This window comes from Diaphorina citri, unplaced genomic scaffold (assembly GCF_000475195.1).
Source record: "Diaphorina citri unplaced genomic scaffold, Diaci psyllid genome assembly version 1.1 scaffold304, whole genome shotgun sequence".
Classification (NCBI taxonomy): domain Eukaryota; kingdom Metazoa; phylum Arthropoda; class Insecta; order Hemiptera; family Psyllidae; genus Diaphorina; species Diaphorina citri.
Window position 1 is genome coordinate 78,130 of NW_007377739.1, and position 16,647 is coordinate 94,776.

Consider the following 16,647-nt stretch of genomic DNA (forward strand, 5'->3'; position numbering starts at 1 on the left):
TGTTGCCAACCGGCTTCTTCTTTGTAAAAAAAACAACACAGTCTCTGGCAACACTGTCAATTAAAAAAAAATCTTGGAAAAGTGTTTTTCACAGGAAAAACTTCAAAGGATATCTTTCGCTTTCCCTTCGATTTGGAATCTTTCCCTCAGGTAAAAGCTCGGTTCTTTCTCTAATCACACGGATTAATTAAAAATCTTGCATTTAACGGTCATTTCAAGCCGCAGGTATTTACAACTGCGAAGTTTCTTTGTTTGTTTCCGAAGTGCATTTTTTATGTTGGGGGATGCCTAGTGCAGCCACCAAAGAATGCCTGCAACCGGCCTACCTAAAATTTTGTTAATTATTTGCTTATAAAATTGATTATGTACTTTTATACCTCTTGTAAAATTTATATGAATGGAATCTGTAGTACCATTCTTCAGATTTGATCCATACAAACAGGCTTGGTATTGGGGGAACCCAATTTTGCATGGCTGTTTTGTCTCATGAAAACTTTGAGGAAGGTTTGTTTTGCCAGGGTTACACTAAACTATCTTGCACTGATGAATTATTTATCAAATAGGCCCCAGGGTGGTGTGCTGTCCTAAAGATTATGTGTACCCTGCACCCATGTATGTACAAGAAAGCCTCTTGGGTTACAGTTTTTTTCTTTACTCTATTCACAGAGAAATTAATGGGCCTTGGTTCTCTCTAACCCAATGTACATTTTTTTGATTTTCAGCCAGGATGGCAAGTGCTGGGTCAAGTGGCTCTGGTAGGGGTAGAGGTGGTTCTTCGGCGGTTTCAGACACTGGCTTACAGTTTTTTTCTTTACTCTATTCACAGAGAAATTAATGGGCCTTGGTTCTCTCTAACCCAATGTACATTTTTTGATTTTCAGCCAGGATGGCAAGTGCTGGGTCAAGTGGCTCTGGTAGGGGTAGAGGTGGTTCTTCGGCGGTTTCAGACACTGGCAAAGACGTTAAAGAATCAAAACCGAATCCAAAAATGTCCAAAGCTCTAAGCACATCGGCAAAGCGGATACAAAAAGAGTTGGCAGAGATCACACTTGACCCACCTCCAAATTATGTGTTGCTGGAGAATTGGAACCCTCTCGGGGTGGTGGGCATTATTTCCGCCTTCAACTTTCCCGTGGCCGTCTACGGCTGGAACGCGGCCATTGCTCTGCCAGGATGGCAAGTGCTGGGTCAAGTGGCTCTGGTAGGGGTATAGAGGTGGTTCCTCGGCGGTTTCAGACACTGGCAAAGACGTTAAAGAATCAAAACCAAATCCAAAAATGTCCAAAGCTCTAAGTACATCGGCAAAGCGGATACAAAAAGAGTTGGCAGAGATCACACTTGACCCACCTCCAAATTGTAGTGCTGGTCCTAAAGGGGATAATCCTGGAATCCCCTGCACCACTACCAGGGCCAGATATGCACTTGATATATTCACTGTCAAACAGGGCCTGCGCTATCATTTCTGCTTGCGCCCTGAAAGAAATGAGAGGTTTTGGAACTTTAGTTTAGAATGAGATGAGATGAGGATGCTGAGGTAGAGTCTAGGAGTGACAAGAATGGATATAATAAGGAATGAAGTGATAAGGAACATAGGTCAATGGTAGAATAATCTCTGTCATAGGTAAAATCTATTTCATTCTACTCACTCTTGTTAGGACGTATACTAGCTGTGCTATCTTCCAAGTTGAGGTCCAAATGGAACGAGGACGTAGAGTTGGAGGAATGTATTCGCAAAGGATCAACAGGGCTGGACTCAGGTCAATGGTAGAATAATCTCTGTCATAGGTAAAATCTATTTCATTCTACTCACTCTTGTTAGGACGTATACTGGCTGTGCTATCTTCCAAGTTGAGGTCCAAATGAAACGAGGACGTAGAGTTGGAGGAATGTATTCGCAAAGGATCAACAGGGCTGGACTCCTCCTCATCTTGACACACTATCGTATACAGAGCATCCAATGAGAACTTGGAATCCCCTGCACCACTACCAGGGCCGGATATGCACTTGATATATTCACTGTCAAACAGGGCCTGCGCTATCATTTCTGCTTGCGTCCTGAAAGAAATGAGAGGTTTTGGAACTTGAGTTTAGAATGAGATGAGATGAGGATGCTGAGGTAGAGTCTAGGAGTGACAAGAATGGATATAATAAGGAATGAAGTGATAAGGAACAATACTGCAGCCTAAAGGTGTGTCCACACATAGTCGACCGGCCGTGGATCGATTTCGACTGAACCGTCCACACTGCCTCGACAACATAGATTCTCCTTGTCGATCGATATCGCGATCGACGGCCGCTCGACTGTCTGGACACACCTTTAGACCTTTAGTAGTATGCCTTTCGTCAGATGGGCGAGAAGAGACACAATACTTCAGTCTCGAAATTTTCAGTCAACTTCCACCGCTCTGAAGAAAATCAAAATTTTAACTCATCCAAAATTTGCTTATATTTTAAAAGTTTTACCAATTTACAAGTTTTCAGCTATAATGACTAAACGGCAAAATCCTCGCCGAAGGCATAGGCGAAGTGCAGGAGGTCATCGACATTTGCGATTACGCGGTCGGGTTATCTCGTACATACTCGGGATCCATTCTGCCTTCGGAACGGCCCGGTCATGTGTTGCTGGAGAATTGGAACCCTCTCGGGGTGGTGGGCATTATTTCCGCCTTCAACTTTCCCGTGGCCGTCTACGGCTGGAACGCGGCCATTGCTCTGCCAGGATGGCAAGTGCTGGGTCAAGTGGCTCTGGTAGGGGTAGAGGTGGTTCCTCGGTGGTTTCAGACACTGGCAAAGACGTTAAAGAATCAAAACCAAATCCAAAAATGTCCAAAGCTCTAAGCACATCGGCAAAGCGGATACAAAAAGAGTTGGCAGAGATCACACTTGACCCACCTCCCAATTGTAGTGCTGGTCCTAAAGGAGATAATCTATATGAGTGGGTATCGACAATATTGGGACCCCCAGGCTCTGTGTACGAGGGTGGTGTATTCTTCCTTGACATTCATTTCTCCCCCGAGTATCGGGGATAATCTATATGAGTGGGTATCAACAATATTGGGACCCCCAGGCTCTGTGTACGAGGGTGGTGTATTCTTCCTTGACATTCATTTCTCCCCCGAGTATCCTTTCAAACCTCCCAAGGTCACATTTCGTACAAGAATTTATCACTGTAACATAAATAGTCAAGGAGTGATCTGTCTGGATATTCTCAAGGACAACTGGTCACCTGCCCTCACCCCTTTTTATTGTAGCATTCTATGTCTTGACCTGAAGTAGCTTTGTCAAGTTCAGTGTGTGGATGTGGTAGATTGTAATAAAAATCAAATACTGTTGAGACAGAATGATATTAAGGTGGATTTTTTTCAATTGATTGTCTTGTAGCCTAATTAATTTAGGTAATGAATGGATCAGTATTACTGACAAGGAAATAATCCCCTACTTGTCCCCTTCTAATAGATTTCTCAGTTTTATTTTATTGGTGCAAATATTCTTTCGGCAAGTTTCACCGATGAGTTATCGGAGATTCCGCAATATTTATTTTATGTTTTTAGGTCATGGTTACCAGTGCCCTAAATCACCAAAGTATGGAAAAGTATTTACAATTCCATATTTCGATATGATTCGTCCAAATTCAAAATTCTGCTTTTCATGGTTACCAGGGGCACAGGTTGGGTTGAGACAGGATATTGTTTCTACAGTTTGGCATGGGTGTGGTAACTTGAAAGCAAGGTTAATTTACCAACTTTGTCTAACCCAACCCGGTACATAATCACGGCTCAAGAAGAAGTCATTGGATAATTTTGTGGTTAGGAAGAGCTCATTCTTGAGTAAACTACCACTCTAAACAAAGAAAAAATCTAGTTTTACAAGGATTCAATGTGTTATTTAAGGGTTCGATTCCCGCCCGGGGCGGATTTATTCTACCCAGATAACGTTCGATCTCGGAAAGGCCGTCTTTCTCCTATCCTGTCTTCCTTCTCTTTTTGCTTTTGGGACGATAAGACCTTAGCAGTTACAGTTTCCTCTATATGTATATAACTACCTTTTTATTGTAGCATTCTATGTCTTGACCTGAAGTAGCTTTGTCAAGTTCAATGTGTGGATGTGGTAGATTATAATAAAAATCAAATACTGTTGGGACAAAATGTTATTAAGGTGGATTTTTTTCAATTGATTGTCTTGTAGCCTAATTAATTTAGGTAATGAATGGATCAGTATTACTGACAAGGAAATAATGCTATAAATTAATCACATTACAAAAGGGAGAATGCTATCTTTCATCACCCCTTAAAAGAGGGAGAACTCCCCTCTATCACCTTAAAGAGCTGCGATATTTTGTTGCCAGTAACACTTGAATTATTACCTGTTTATTCAAAGAAGAAGGAGAAGAAAACAATTTATACTTTGCTTATTCTATAGGAAGGAAAGTAATGTATTTAATTCTATAGGAAGTTAAGTAATGTATTTCATTTTGTTTACTTTGCTCATTTTCAACAGGTCACATTTCGTACAAGAATTTATCACTGTAACATAAATAGTCAAGGAGTGATCTGTCTGGATATTCTCAAGGACAACTGGTCACCTGCCCTCACAATATCTAAAGTTCTCCTCTCCATCTGTTCCCTACTAACAGACTGCAATCCAGGTAAAAGAATAGAATAGAATATACCTTTTTATCCTGCTCGAATGAGACTAAAAAGCCCCTTTACCTCAGCAGTCTAAACAAGGTCTCTTATTTTATGGGTTAAATAACACAGTATAAAAAGAGTGTTTCATTTCAATGATTTGTGCAATAAACTGACTGGGGGGGAGTTTAATCTGGGAACAGAATAGAATACTCCTTGTTCTAAGAGTGGAACCCTGGTCTTGAATAATGGCCAAACTGTACCTTCTGGAAAGAGGACCTAAGGATATTTTTGATCTACATAATTTATTGAATCTCTGTGCCAAGTTTGAGTGACTGGCTGAAATCTAAAGGCCTGAGCATTGCAAACTCTTTTTGAGCTTTTTCAAAGATTTAGCCTTACATAATGGCCAAACCGTACATTTCTCAAAGTCTGGCCTATGGACACTTTTGATCATCTTTGGTTATGGAAACTGTCTGCAAAATTTGAGTCACCTATGGCTTCAGCTTTTTCCCCGTATAGCCCTAAATTCTTCCTGTCCAAATAGGACTGTAAAGTCCCTTAACCCCAGAACTCAAATAGGCTAAGGCCAGCCTAGTTAGCTTAGAGGGTAGCATGTCTGCCTTGTAAGTGCTGGGTGTCAGGTTTGATTTCCACCCAGGGCAGATTTCATCCTAAACAGATGAAGTTCATTCTCAGAAGGACTGGTGTTCTCCTATCCCGCCTTACTTAGCAGTTACAGTTCTCTCTATCAAACCTCTTTCTTTTATTCGTTTTTTTTTCAATCAAAACATTATCAAAATAAGTACAAGTAGTGCTTTATTTAGATAACTTTGTCAACTTATTGCTTGCACTCCCGTGAAGGTTATAGGCTATTTTCCGGTTCGTTTTTGTTAAGCTACGCCGAGCAAGACCACTAAATGGATGAGTGACATGAACGGCCATGCCTTAAGGATTTCGGCTAGTTATTAATATAATTTTGTTTATAAGCTTGTAAATAGCTCTCATTGCAGACTTACCCTAACTGTAATATTCCTCTACAGCTGATCCTCTCGTTGCGAAGCATAGCGACACAGTATCTACAAAACAAGGAAGAACACGATCGGATGTCCAGACTATGGACCAAACGCTATGCCACGTGATTTTCCATCGATTCCGCAAGATTTTTCCTCCCTTTTCGTTTCATTTCTATATTGTATTAAGTTTAGGTCCTTAACTATTCGTATTAAAAGAAGTAAATATTATTTTAAAGAACTTGTCAGAGCGGAAGAACATGTGGAAAGTTGAATCTAAATCGCGAAAAAATCTAAATAATGAACTGAATATTTTTTTTTTTTTTTTTTTTTTTGAAAGGCTGAGAGTCTAAATGCTAAAACTGTTTCGCTACTTATTTAAAGTAGCTACTCAATTGTCCTCACGAGGCTGTGTGCAACTGTGTATTCCAAGCACACAGCCGAAAAAAAAAACTTCGACTCTGGTGCTGGTTTTAGAGAAAATGTGAGCCTGTCATACTAGTAGTCAGTTTCATCGTATGTTTCCGTACTTGGGATAGCAAGGGACTCTTTAAATGAGTCCTACTCGAGACGAGTATAACACAACACTTACTAGTGAATGTGTTACCTATTACACTGTGAGAGACAAGTTGAGATGAGATCAAAATTAAACAAACTCATACACGTCACATGATAAATAATAATAAGCGGGCGGCGCTTAGGGAATACTATCCTTCTTCAGGACCTATTTCGTGTTAATGTACTGGCCACGCCCAAGCTTACACGAGTCAATTGCGAACTCATCGACGTCGACTTCGCCTTTCGGCGGCGACGCTTGAGTGTATCCTTCTTCAGGACTCCGTAATGTACTGGCCACGCCCAAGTCTTCTCCACGAGTCAAACTTGCCAATCAACGAGGTCACTTTCGACTTTTTCGGCGGGCGTGCGCTTGGGAGTGCTACCTTCTTCAGGACCTCCGGTTAATGTACTATACCACACTACGAGCTGCTTTTGAACAGCTGAGTTCTTATTCGCCGGGATTTTCTTGTCAGATTCTGATGGTTTGGTGGCTTGTTCGGCTTCTCTGCTTGGCTAGCTGCTCATCAGCTTCGCTGTAGGGGTTGACAAAAGATGTGGACGGTCCGATGAGAATGTCTTCATAGGACGATCCTTGTTGTCACCTGATATCAGAAGAAGAATCGTTTTGTTTTTGTTTTTTTTTTTTTTTTCTTTTTTAGTTGGCAAGAGGTTTTGATGACAGAGGGAACTGTAACTGCTAAGGTCCTATCGTCCCCGAATCGAAGAGAGAAGCGAAGGCGGGATAGGAGAAAGCCAGCCGTTCCGAGAACGAACATTATCCGTTCAGGATAAAATACGCCCCTGGGCGGGAATCGAACCCGCGGCCTAGCGCTTACAAGGCAGACGGGCTACCAATCAAGCTAACTAGACTGGCAAAAACAGTGCTTTTAATAAGACCACTATTAGTATAAGAAGGGCTGGGTGCAATCGATTGACGGGGACAGGGGTGGTGGATGCCCCAAAATTAGGCATTTGGCAGCCCCTGAATTTGTCCTTGCGGGGCTCCTAAATGCCCTAATGAATAATAAAGTAAAGTTAGGTTCAGAATATTACCTCGACTTTCTCAATGGCAGACAACGTGTCCATTCCGCCGACCATTTTACCAAACACCGTATGTTTACCATCCAGATGATTGCAAGACCGGTAGGTAATGAAACTGGGGGAACAAAGGAAGAAAAGTTATTAGGCCTGCCGTAGGTACATAGGAACCGTAGTCGCTCTCCAACGGTTAGTTAACTACCACGCCACATAGTGGTTGAACTAATGCCCGTATTTTCCTTTAAAGGAGAAATCGTCTCAGTTCCTGAAAGGAAAATACGACTAACAGTACAACCTATACCTCCAAATACTTCCAAATGAATATAGAAGGAACCAGAAAGCAAGGTAGACCACGACTGAGATGGAATGATCAAATCAACAAAGATATCAAAACGAGTTTCAATCTCGGCCATTATCTTCTTGTGGAAGTTGAAATTTATTGTTTCCAAAATTGCATTCGTATTGTAAAGCGTAACCTGATTTTGTTTGCTGTAAAGTGTTTGTAATAAATGAGTTTCAATCTCGGCCATTATCTTCTCGTGGAAGTTGAAATTTATTGTTTCCAAAATTGCATTCGTATTGTAAAGCGTAACCTGATTTTGTTTGCTGTAAAGTGTTTGTAATAAATCTAGTGGTTGAACTAATGCCCGTATTTTCCTTTAAAGGAGGAGAAATCGTCTCAGTTTCCGAAAGGAAAATACGACTAACAGTACAACCTATAACTATTATTTCCAGTTGTATGTTCTTTTTATTATGGAGGAGTTGCAATTGGAAAAAAATATTATTAATAAAAGGTCGATTCCTACGAAAAAGTTGTGAAAAATCCGAATCTGAGGTCAAAACTCCGGAAAAGTAACTTTAATTGTAATAAATAAGCCATTTTTTATTTTTATTTTATTTTTTTTTTTAGTCATCATACGAAATTTTTCTTTGGACTAGTTTGGACGTAATGGCGCCACCACACCCGCTGCCAGTCCAAAGAGAAATTTCGTATGATGACTAAAAAAAAGTCACAAAATAAAATACGGCTATACCTAAGTCAAACAGAATTGTTGAAATTTCCAAACCTGCATACTTAAATATTTGTAAAGGGTTGAGAACGTAATTGTGTATGCTATAATGTTAAGTGTAATGTGTGAAGAATTTATTAGTAAAAATCCAACAAAACTGTCGAGATATTTCGATTGTATTAAAGGCCAGCCATTCACGATCAGTTTTAACTGACAGTTTGAACTGTCAGTTAAAACTGATCGTGAATGGCGGTGAACTGACAGTTCGATTGAACTGATGGTCTAAACTGAGGATTATAAAAATTTTATATTTTTAACTGAAGATACTTGAACTGACAGTTAAAACTGATCGTGAATGGCTGGCCTTAGTTTCCTGTAGTTACTCCTGTTCACTCACTCAATCTACGTGAAGTCTGCACACAAACTTCCGATTGCCCCTACACCTAAGCCCCAAAGTGGACTATTTGTGTACGAAAAAAAAGCTCTAAGGGTTAGGTGGTAGAGAACGCCGCAGGCGTCAATATCAATGGTTACCTTCCACTCAAGAGTAGCTGTATTTTTCTACTATAAAACCAAGAGAGAAAAGAATAAAGATGCGATAACAGTGGGTAACTGGTTAGCTCCCACATTTTGACTTGGCGGGGCGGAGCCCTACCACGCTCTTAAGGCTGGGGCCATCTGAATTTAACCTCGGTTTAACTCTTAGAGCATTCTGATTGGTTGATTTCATAAGTTTCTGCCAATCAAATTGCTTCATTCAAGAGTTAAACCGAGTTTCAATCTCGGCCATTATCTTCTTGTGGAAGTTGAAATTTATTGTTTCCAAAATTGCATTCGTATTGTAAAGCGTAACCTGATTTTGTTTGCTGTAAAGTGTTTGTAATAAATAAGCCATTTTTTATTTTTATTTTATTTTTTTTTTTAGTCATCATACGAAATTTTTCTTTGGACTAGTTTGGACGTAATGGCGCCACCACACCCGCTGCCAGTCCAAAGAGAAATTTCGTATGATGACTAAAAAAAAGTCACAAAATAAAATACGGCTATACCTAAGTCAAACAGAATTGTTGAAATTTCCAAACCTGCATACTTAAATATTTGTAAAGGGTTGAGAACGTAATTGTGTATGCTATAATGTTAAGTGTAATGTGTGAAGAATTTATTAGTAAAAATCCAACAAAACTGTCGAGATATTTCGATTGTATTAGTTTCCTGTAGTTGTTCCTGTTCACTCACTCAATCTACGTGAAGTCTGCACACAAACTTTCAATTGCCCCTACACGTAAGCCTCAAAAGTGGGCTATTTGTGTATGAAAAAAAGCTCTAAGGGTTAGGTGGTAGAGAACGCCGCAGGCGTCAATATCAATGGTTACCTTCCACTCAAGAGTAGCTGTATTTTTCAAGAATATTCTATTCTCGTGTTCTATTCTATAGAACTTTACAACTTCTATAGAACTTTAGAACTTCTATAGAACTTTAGAACTTCTGTAGAACTTTAGAACTTCTATAGAACTATAGAATACAAGAATATTCTATTCTATTACTTACAACTGTGAAGTGTTGGTGTTAGGTCCACTGTTGGCCATAGACAGTACACCTCGACCAGTATGGGTGTAATTCGGTTTTGTATTTTTCTTTCGGAAACAGAAAGGATTTCTCCTCTTCAAGAGATGGCGTATTGCCAACCCTCTCCTTTCCTCTCTTCAAGATGATCGTCGATGGTTTTTATTTTTCCCAATAAGTGGTTGGGAATGCGCCTTCTTGAATTTCCAATGGTTTAGTATAGGTGCTACCATGCCACCTATAAAAATAACTCCGGAGCCTCAAAGTGAGTTTAGTTGTTTAGTATAGGTGCTACCATGCCACCTACAAAAATAACTCCGGAGCCACAAAGTGAGTTTAAAGTTTAACTCCCGGATTAAACAATCTGATTGGTTGATTTTTAAATATTTCAAAAAAATAAGCCAATGGAGCAGTTGCAAATGGGTAAAAAAATATAAATAAATGGTCGATTCCTGTGTAAAAAGTTGTGAAAAATCCAAATCTGAGGTCAAAACTCCGAAAAAATAACTGTAAAAGGTCGAAAATTCAATTTTCATTTTCCGTTTATTACCAGTTGTATGTTCTTTTTATTATTGTTTTCTACTACTACATATTGATTCATATTTGAACTTTTTTTTAGTTAAACAAGGTCTTTACTTTTGAATTGTTACTGATACATGTAATAATCTTTAACCCATCAAATACCTATACGAGACCTTTATATCAGTGCTGGGGTCATGTCTCGTAATTTTCGAGACGAGACCAACCAAACTGCTTAGAATAGAATATACCAATCAACTTACTTAGAATAAAATATACCCTGTTTACCTATACTGCCAGAATGAAACTGAAAAGTCCCTTTACTCCCACAGTCTAAACAAGGTCTTATTAATTTGGTACAGAATAGGTGTAAATTTTATAAATAAAAAACCTTGTTTAAATTAGAAAAAATTCTAATCCAAGAGTTAAACCGCGTTTGAACTCACTTTATGGACCTGGCCATAAATAAACTACTTGATTGTCCTCATGAGGATTAGTGCAGAGAGCCAAAAAAAAAACTCAACACTGCCAGGAATCAAACCCAGGAATATGATCCAGATTATAGTAGGTACATATCTGACTTTTGGCTTGGCTGTTTAGTGTTTCACCGCCGTTTTTATTTCGTAGCAATGAAACAACTGCTACATTAGACTCCTGTGGTCTGTGTTGTAGCATGACCATCCTGTAGTATGCTTGTGTTTATATCATACCTTGAGAATAGTGGGCTGCATTGAACGCATCTGCTTTGACCTTCTCTTCAACATTCAATTAAAGAAGCTATCAACACAACCAGGAATTAAACCCTATACTAGCTTCTGTCTAGGCTTGTGTTTGTGCCATTTGTCATACCTTGAGAATAGTGGGCTGCATTGAATGCGTCTGCTTTGACCTTCTCTTCAACTTTGGCTTCAGTTGGTTTGTATTCTCTCTTGAATGTGTCCAAAATGTCTCGTGTTTCATTGGTGACAGTTTTGAGTCGACTTTCTGGATCCTGTCTCGTAATTTTCGAGACGAGACCAACCAAACTGCTTAGAATAGAATATACCAATCAACTTGCTTAGAATAAAATATACCCTGTTTACCTATACTGCCAGAATGAAACTGAAAAGTCCCTTTACTCCCACAGTCTAAACAAGGTCTTATTAATTTGGTACAGAATAGGTGTAAATTTTATAAATAAAAAACCTTGTTTAAATTAGAAAAAAATTCTAATCCAAGAGTTAAACCGAGTTTGAACTCACTTTATGGACCTGGCCATAAAGAAGCTAGGTCCATAAGCCATAAAGAAGCTACTTGATTGTCCTCACGAGGATTAGTGCAGAGAGCCAAAAAAACTCAACACTGCCAGGAATCAAACCCAGGAATATGATCCAGATTATAGTACATATCTGACTTTTGGCTTGGCTGACCATCCTGTAGTATGCTTGTGTTTATATCATACCTTGAGAATAGTGGGCTGCATTGAACGCATCTGCTTTGACCTTCTCTTCAACTTTAGCTTCAGTTGGTTTGTATTCTCTCTTGAATGTGTCCAAAATGTCTCGTGTTTCATTGGTGACAGTTTTGAGTCGACTTTCTGGATCCTTCAGTTGTTCTTTTTCTTCTGTAAGAATGAATTTTAAATCCAATATTAGTTAGCTGGCTTGGAAGGTAATATACCTGCCATGTAAGTGTTAGGCTGTGGGTTTGATTCTACCCTGGGGTAAACTTTATCTTAAACATATTACATTCGTCCTCATGACAGCCAGCTTTCTCCTATCCTGTCCTTCTTCTTGCTTTAATTTGGCACAATAAAACCTGTGTTCTGGATCCTTCAGTTGTTCTTTTTCTTCTGTAAGAATGAATTTTAAATCCAATATTAGTTTATATTAGTTAGCTGGCTTGGAAGGTAATATACCTGCCATGTAAGTGTTAGGTTGTGGGTTTGATTCTACCCTGGGGTAAACTTTATCTCGAATGGAGGGTAAAACCCCTGTCACTAAAGTAAAGTACCATAGCTGTTAAACAGTGACATTAAACCTGTGTCAAGTGGAAAAAAAGGTCTGCTCCTCACTAAGAATTGCTCATTCATTACCTACATGCTTCTGAGTTCACGTAATGTCAGTGGTTGCTTGGATACTGTATGTATCCTAAACATATTACATTCGTCCTCATGACAGCCAGCTTTCTCCTATCCTGTCCTTCTTCTTGCTTTAATTTGGCACAATAAAACCTGTGTTTTTTTAGAGGGAACTGTAACTGCTAAGATCTTATCGTCCCGAAACCGAAGAGAGAAAGAAGGCAGGATAGCGGAAAGCCAGCCGTTCTGAGAAAGATTTCAAGATTAAATCCACACTGCCAAGGCGGGAATGAAACCCGCTTATAAGGCAGACGCGCTATCCTCCAAGCTAACTAGGCTCGCTATTTTTTTTTCTTTCAGCTGGACTTGGCATTAAGAAACCATCTAGAATTTGTAAGCGTTAGGGTGCGGTTTGATCCTAAACAGATAAAGTGGGAATGAAACCCGCTTATAAGGCAGACGCTCTACCCTCCAAGCTAAATAGGCTCGCTATTTTTTTTTTTCTTTCAGCTGGACTTGGCATTAAGAAACCATCTAGAATTTGTAAGCGTTAGGGTGCGGTTTGATCCTAAACAGATAAAGTTCATTCTTAAAACGGCTGGCTTTCTCTTATCCTGTAGCCTGTACTTCTATCTTCGATTTCGGTAAACCAAACCAGACTGACACTGTTATTTTGAAAGTTAATCAAACCAACCTTTCTTCACAACACCAGACTGACACTGTTATTTTGAAAGTTAATCAAACCAACCTTTCTTCACAACACGACTGTATCGGACCAAATCTTCTTCTACAACAGCACATATGTTCTCGGTGACAGGTACCATGGCCGTAGAGGTGAATGAGGCTGACACCTCACCTGATGGGAGAGAAGAGAAAAGTATTCAAATCAAAACATGGAGCCATTTTGTCTCATAATTTTCGAGACGAGACCAACCAAACTGCTTAGAATAGAATATACCAATCAACTTGCTTAGAATAAAATATACCCTGTTTACATATACTGCCAGAATGAAACTGAAAAGTCCCTCTACTCCCACAGTCTAAACAAGGTCTTATTAATTTGGTACAGAATAGGTAGGTGTAAATTTTATAAATAAAAAACCTTGTTTAAATTAGAAAAAAATTCTAATCCAAGAGTTAAACCGAGTTTGAACTCACTTTATGGACCTGGCCATAAAGAAGCTAGGTCCATAAGCCATAAAGAAGCTACTTGATTGTCCTCACGAGGATTAGTGCAGAGAGCCAAAAAAACTCAACACTGCCAGGAATCAAACCCAGGAATATGATCCAGATTATAGTACATATCTGACTTTTGGCTTGGCTGACCATCCTGTAGTATGCTTGTGTTTATATCATACCTTGAGAATAGTGGGCTGCATTGAACGCATCTGCTTTGACCTTCTCTTCAACTTTAGCTTCAGTTGGTTTGTATTCTCTCTTGAATGTGTCCAAAATGTCTCGTGTTTCATTGGTGACAGTTTTGAGTCGACTTTCTGGATCCTTCAGTTGTTCTTTTTCTTCTGTAAGAATGAATTTTAAATCCAATATTAGTTAGCTGGCTTGGAAGGTAATATACCTGCCATGTAAGTGTTAGGCTGTGGGTTTGATTCTACCCTGGGGTAAACTTTATATGTATTCAAATCAAAACATGGAGCCATTTTGTCTCATAATTTTCGAGACGAGACCAACCAAACTGCTTAGAATAGAATATACCAATCAACTTGCTTAGAATAAAATATACCCTGTTTACATATACTGCCAGAATGAAACTGAAAAGTCCCTCTACTCCCACAGTCTAAACAAGGTCTTATTAATTTGGTACAGAATAGGTAGGTGTAAATTTTATAAATAAAAAACCTTGTTTAAATTAGAAAAAAATTCTAATCCAAGAGTTAAACCGAGTTTGAACTCACTTTATGGACCTGGCCATAAAGAAGCTAGGTCCATAAGCCATAAAGAAGCTACTTGATTGTCCTCACGAGGATTAGTGCAGAGAGCCAAAAAAACTCAACACTGCCAGGAATCAAACCCAGGAATATGATCCAGATTATAGTACATATCTGACTTTTGGCTTGGCTGACCATCCTGTAGTATGCTTGTGTTTATATCATACCTTGAGAATAGTGGGCTGCATTGAACGCATCTGCTTTGACCTTCTCTTCAACTTTAGCTTCAGTTGGTTTGTATTCTCTCTTGAATGTGTCCAAAATGTCTCGTGTTTCATTGGTGACAGTTTTGAGTCGACTTTCTGGATCCTTCAGTTGTTCTTTTTCTTCTGTAAGAATGAATTTTAAATCCAATATTAGTTAGCTGGCTTGGAAGGTAATATACCTGCCATGTAAGTGTTAGGCTGTGGGTTTGATTCTACCCTGGGGTAAACTTTATATTACATATTACATTCGTCCTCATGACAGCCAGCTTTCTCCTATCCTGTCCTTCTTCTTGCTTTAATTTGGCACAATAAAACCTGTGTTGTGACAGTACTCCATCAAATCTCCCTCTCTCTCAAAAAAAAAAAAAATATATTTCCAAACAATACTCTGGAAAACATCTTACCATCAGTAAGAACTCGGAGATTATTCTTCAAGTGATGAAAATTGGTTAGATTGAACTTGCTCAACTCATTGGGATCTTGCAGTGTTATGATATTCTTCCGTTGAAATGGTTCGTCAGTGAGCAGATCTTTGAAGCTTTTGGTCTTAATATTCAACTGGTCAACAGCTTCGAAGGAGTAAACATTTCCTGTGGTTTCTATGGCAACTAGATGAGAATGTTTACTGAACACCTTGTAGAGGACTGGACAGTGGTATTCTCCTTTGGCATTCTTGTGAAAGTTGAGTTTGATCAGTGATTTAACATCCAATGGCTGCAAGGATAAAATAGATGCAAAAATCATTGAATAACCTATGGTTTTTGAAAATATTCCTTCACATTTTTTCTTTAAGGATTTTATAAAATAAGTAAATAAGGGATTTTTCTGTCCCTTCAGCTACAAGCTACCTGCCTCCTCACATTAACCTCATCCAGCCTGAGAGGGGCTGAGGAAAGCCAGCATGTAATAGCCCAGATGGCCACCCATTAAGATACCAACCACACACAATGTTGCTTAGCTTGATCCATTAAGACTTGTTCTTTAATGCTATGACCAGTGGCAAATGTAATAAAAATTTACCTTTCCAGTGACAGGATTATGTTTGTACTGTTTCAAATATCCCATCAGAGCTTCCAATTCAAAAATGTTACCATCTTTATCACAATATGGATGTTCGTACGGTTGTAAACTGACGCAACAATGGTCAAATGGTAGCCGTTTGAAATCAGACTTCTCTGGGCCTGCTTTCTTCCCACCGTAGAGGGTTGTCCATTCAGTGTAGGTCAGATATCTATAAGGAAAAAATACACAACATGTCATGAGTCGGCAAGATTTTGATCACCATATTTTATATGTGATGGTAAGTTGACACAAATATCTTGACATCTTATCAAAGCCTGCCGGCACAGTTTAATATTCAAAGCCTGCTGGCACAGTTTAATATTCACTTCACATTTTATTCATCCCAGGTAGGTAGGTGAGGGGTAGAGAAGTAGTTACTGTGGCTCAAAACTTGAAGTATACCCCTACAAAAGTTATTGTATAAAATTTGTTCATAGGAATGGACTTACAATTTATCTGACTGATGCTGCCTTTTGCCCATGATGAAATCCGGGCAAAGACACGGATAGTTTAACAAACTGCATTGTCATATCCTAGCAACAAAAGATTGGGTTCATTTTCCCCTTGTTTTTAGTAGGTACTTAAGTACATACTTAGATTACTTAGTACTTATTGAGCTGTTAAACTTAAAAAAAAAGAGAGAGAGAGAGAGAGAGAGAGAGAGAGAGAGAGAAAAAAAATGCAATTTACCTATTTCTCAATCTCTTAGGAAATATTTCTGTATTTTCTGTAGATACCTACCTCTCAAGTACTCCCACGATTTTTACTTTCTATTACATTATGTATGGTAACAAGATGGGAAAGTATTGCAATCAGTCCAAATTTTCAAAATGGAGAAATATGTAAATGTAACTACCTATTACATTTAGAATAGAATAGAATAGAATAGAATATACCTTGTTTATCCTGCCAGAATGAGACTGAAAAGTCCCTTTACTCCCGCAGTCTAAAAGCCTGCTGGCACAGTTTAATATTCACTTCACATTTTATTCATCCCATTGTCTTAATAAAGTATGTACCCAGGTAGATGAGGGGTAGAGAAGTAGGT

At 38.9% G+C, this 16,647-nt stretch overlaps 3 protein-coding genes and 2 long non-coding RNA genes across 5 annotated transcripts; 3 read left to right on the forward strand and 2 right to left on the reverse strand.

Moving 5' to 3' along the window:
- Positions 1-46: 46 nt before the first annotated feature.
- Positions 47-1,377, forward strand: LOC113466625. The gene is made up of 2 exons (XM_026822202.1): positions 47-150; positions 882-1,377. Exon 2 carries the CDS (start codon positions 887-889, stop codon positions 1,211-1,213), a length of 327 nt encoding a protein of 108 aa, XP_026678003.1. The 5' UTR covers positions 47-150; positions 882-886; the 3' UTR covers positions 1,214-1,377.
- Positions 1,378-2,426: 1,049 nt separating this feature from the next.
- LOC103507298 (ubiquitin-conjugating enzyme E2 E1-like) lies at positions 2,427-5,907 on the forward strand. The gene is given in 5 exon segments (XM_026822203.1): positions 2,427-2,964; positions 3,068-3,141; positions 4,498-4,645; positions 5,669-5,685; positions 5,687-5,907. Coding segments are annotated over 5 exon segments (798 nt in total). The 5' UTR covers positions 2,427-2,486; the 3' UTR covers positions 5,768-5,907.
- On the reverse strand, positions 3,063-4,652 carry LOC113466626. The gene is made up of 2 exons (XR_003390970.1): positions 4,583-4,652; positions 3,063-3,226 (listed from the first exon to the last, which is right to left on the reverse strand). It is a non-coding gene; the product is annotated as an uncharacterized LOC113466626 (long non-coding RNA).
- On the forward strand, positions 3,432-3,996 carry LOC113466628. Its single transcript, XR_003390972.1, has 2 exons — positions 3,432-3,564; positions 3,660-3,996. It is a non-coding gene; the product is annotated as an uncharacterized LOC113466628 (long non-coding RNA).
- Positions 5,908-7,222: 1,315 nt separating the features above from the next.
- Positions 7,223-16,111, reverse strand: LOC103507306 (RING-type E3 ubiquitin-protein ligase PPIL2). Its single transcript, XM_026822211.1, has 13 exons — positions 16,049-16,111; positions 15,558-15,768; positions 14,942-15,251; positions 14,494-14,660; positions 13,744-13,912; positions 13,122-13,241; positions 12,319-12,345; positions 11,768-11,929; positions 11,568-11,628; positions 11,176-11,351; positions 11,037-11,081; positions 9,793-9,943; positions 7,223-7,352 (listed from the first exon to the last, which is right to left on the reverse strand). Exons 1-13 carry the CDS (start codon positions 16,078-16,080, stop codon positions 7,238-7,240), a joined length of 1,746 nt encoding a protein of 581 aa, XP_026678012.1. The 5' UTR covers positions 16,081-16,111; the 3' UTR covers positions 7,223-7,237.
- Positions 16,112-16,647: the final 536 nt, after the last annotated feature.

What these genes read in the sequence shown, in the direction of transcription:
- LOC103507306 (XM_026822211.1), bottom strand. Translation starts at nt 16,080, where the DNA reads ATGGGCAAAAGGCAGCATCAGTCAGATAAATT. An exon ending in TGCAGCCCACTATTCTCAAG is followed by an intron (nt 9,944 to 11,036) that starts GTATGATATAAA and finishes CATCTTGAAGAG; the next exon opens with AGGAAAGGAGAGGGTTGGCA. An exon ending in AACACCAACACTTCACAGTT is followed by an intron (nt 7,353 to 9,792) that starts GTAAGTAATAGA and finishes TTGTTCCCCCAG; the next exon opens with TTTCATTACCTACCGGTCTT.
- LOC113466625 (XM_026822202.1), top strand. Translation starts at nt 887, where the DNA reads ATGGCAAGTGCTGGGTCAAGTGGCTCTGGTAGGGGTAGAGGTGGTTCT.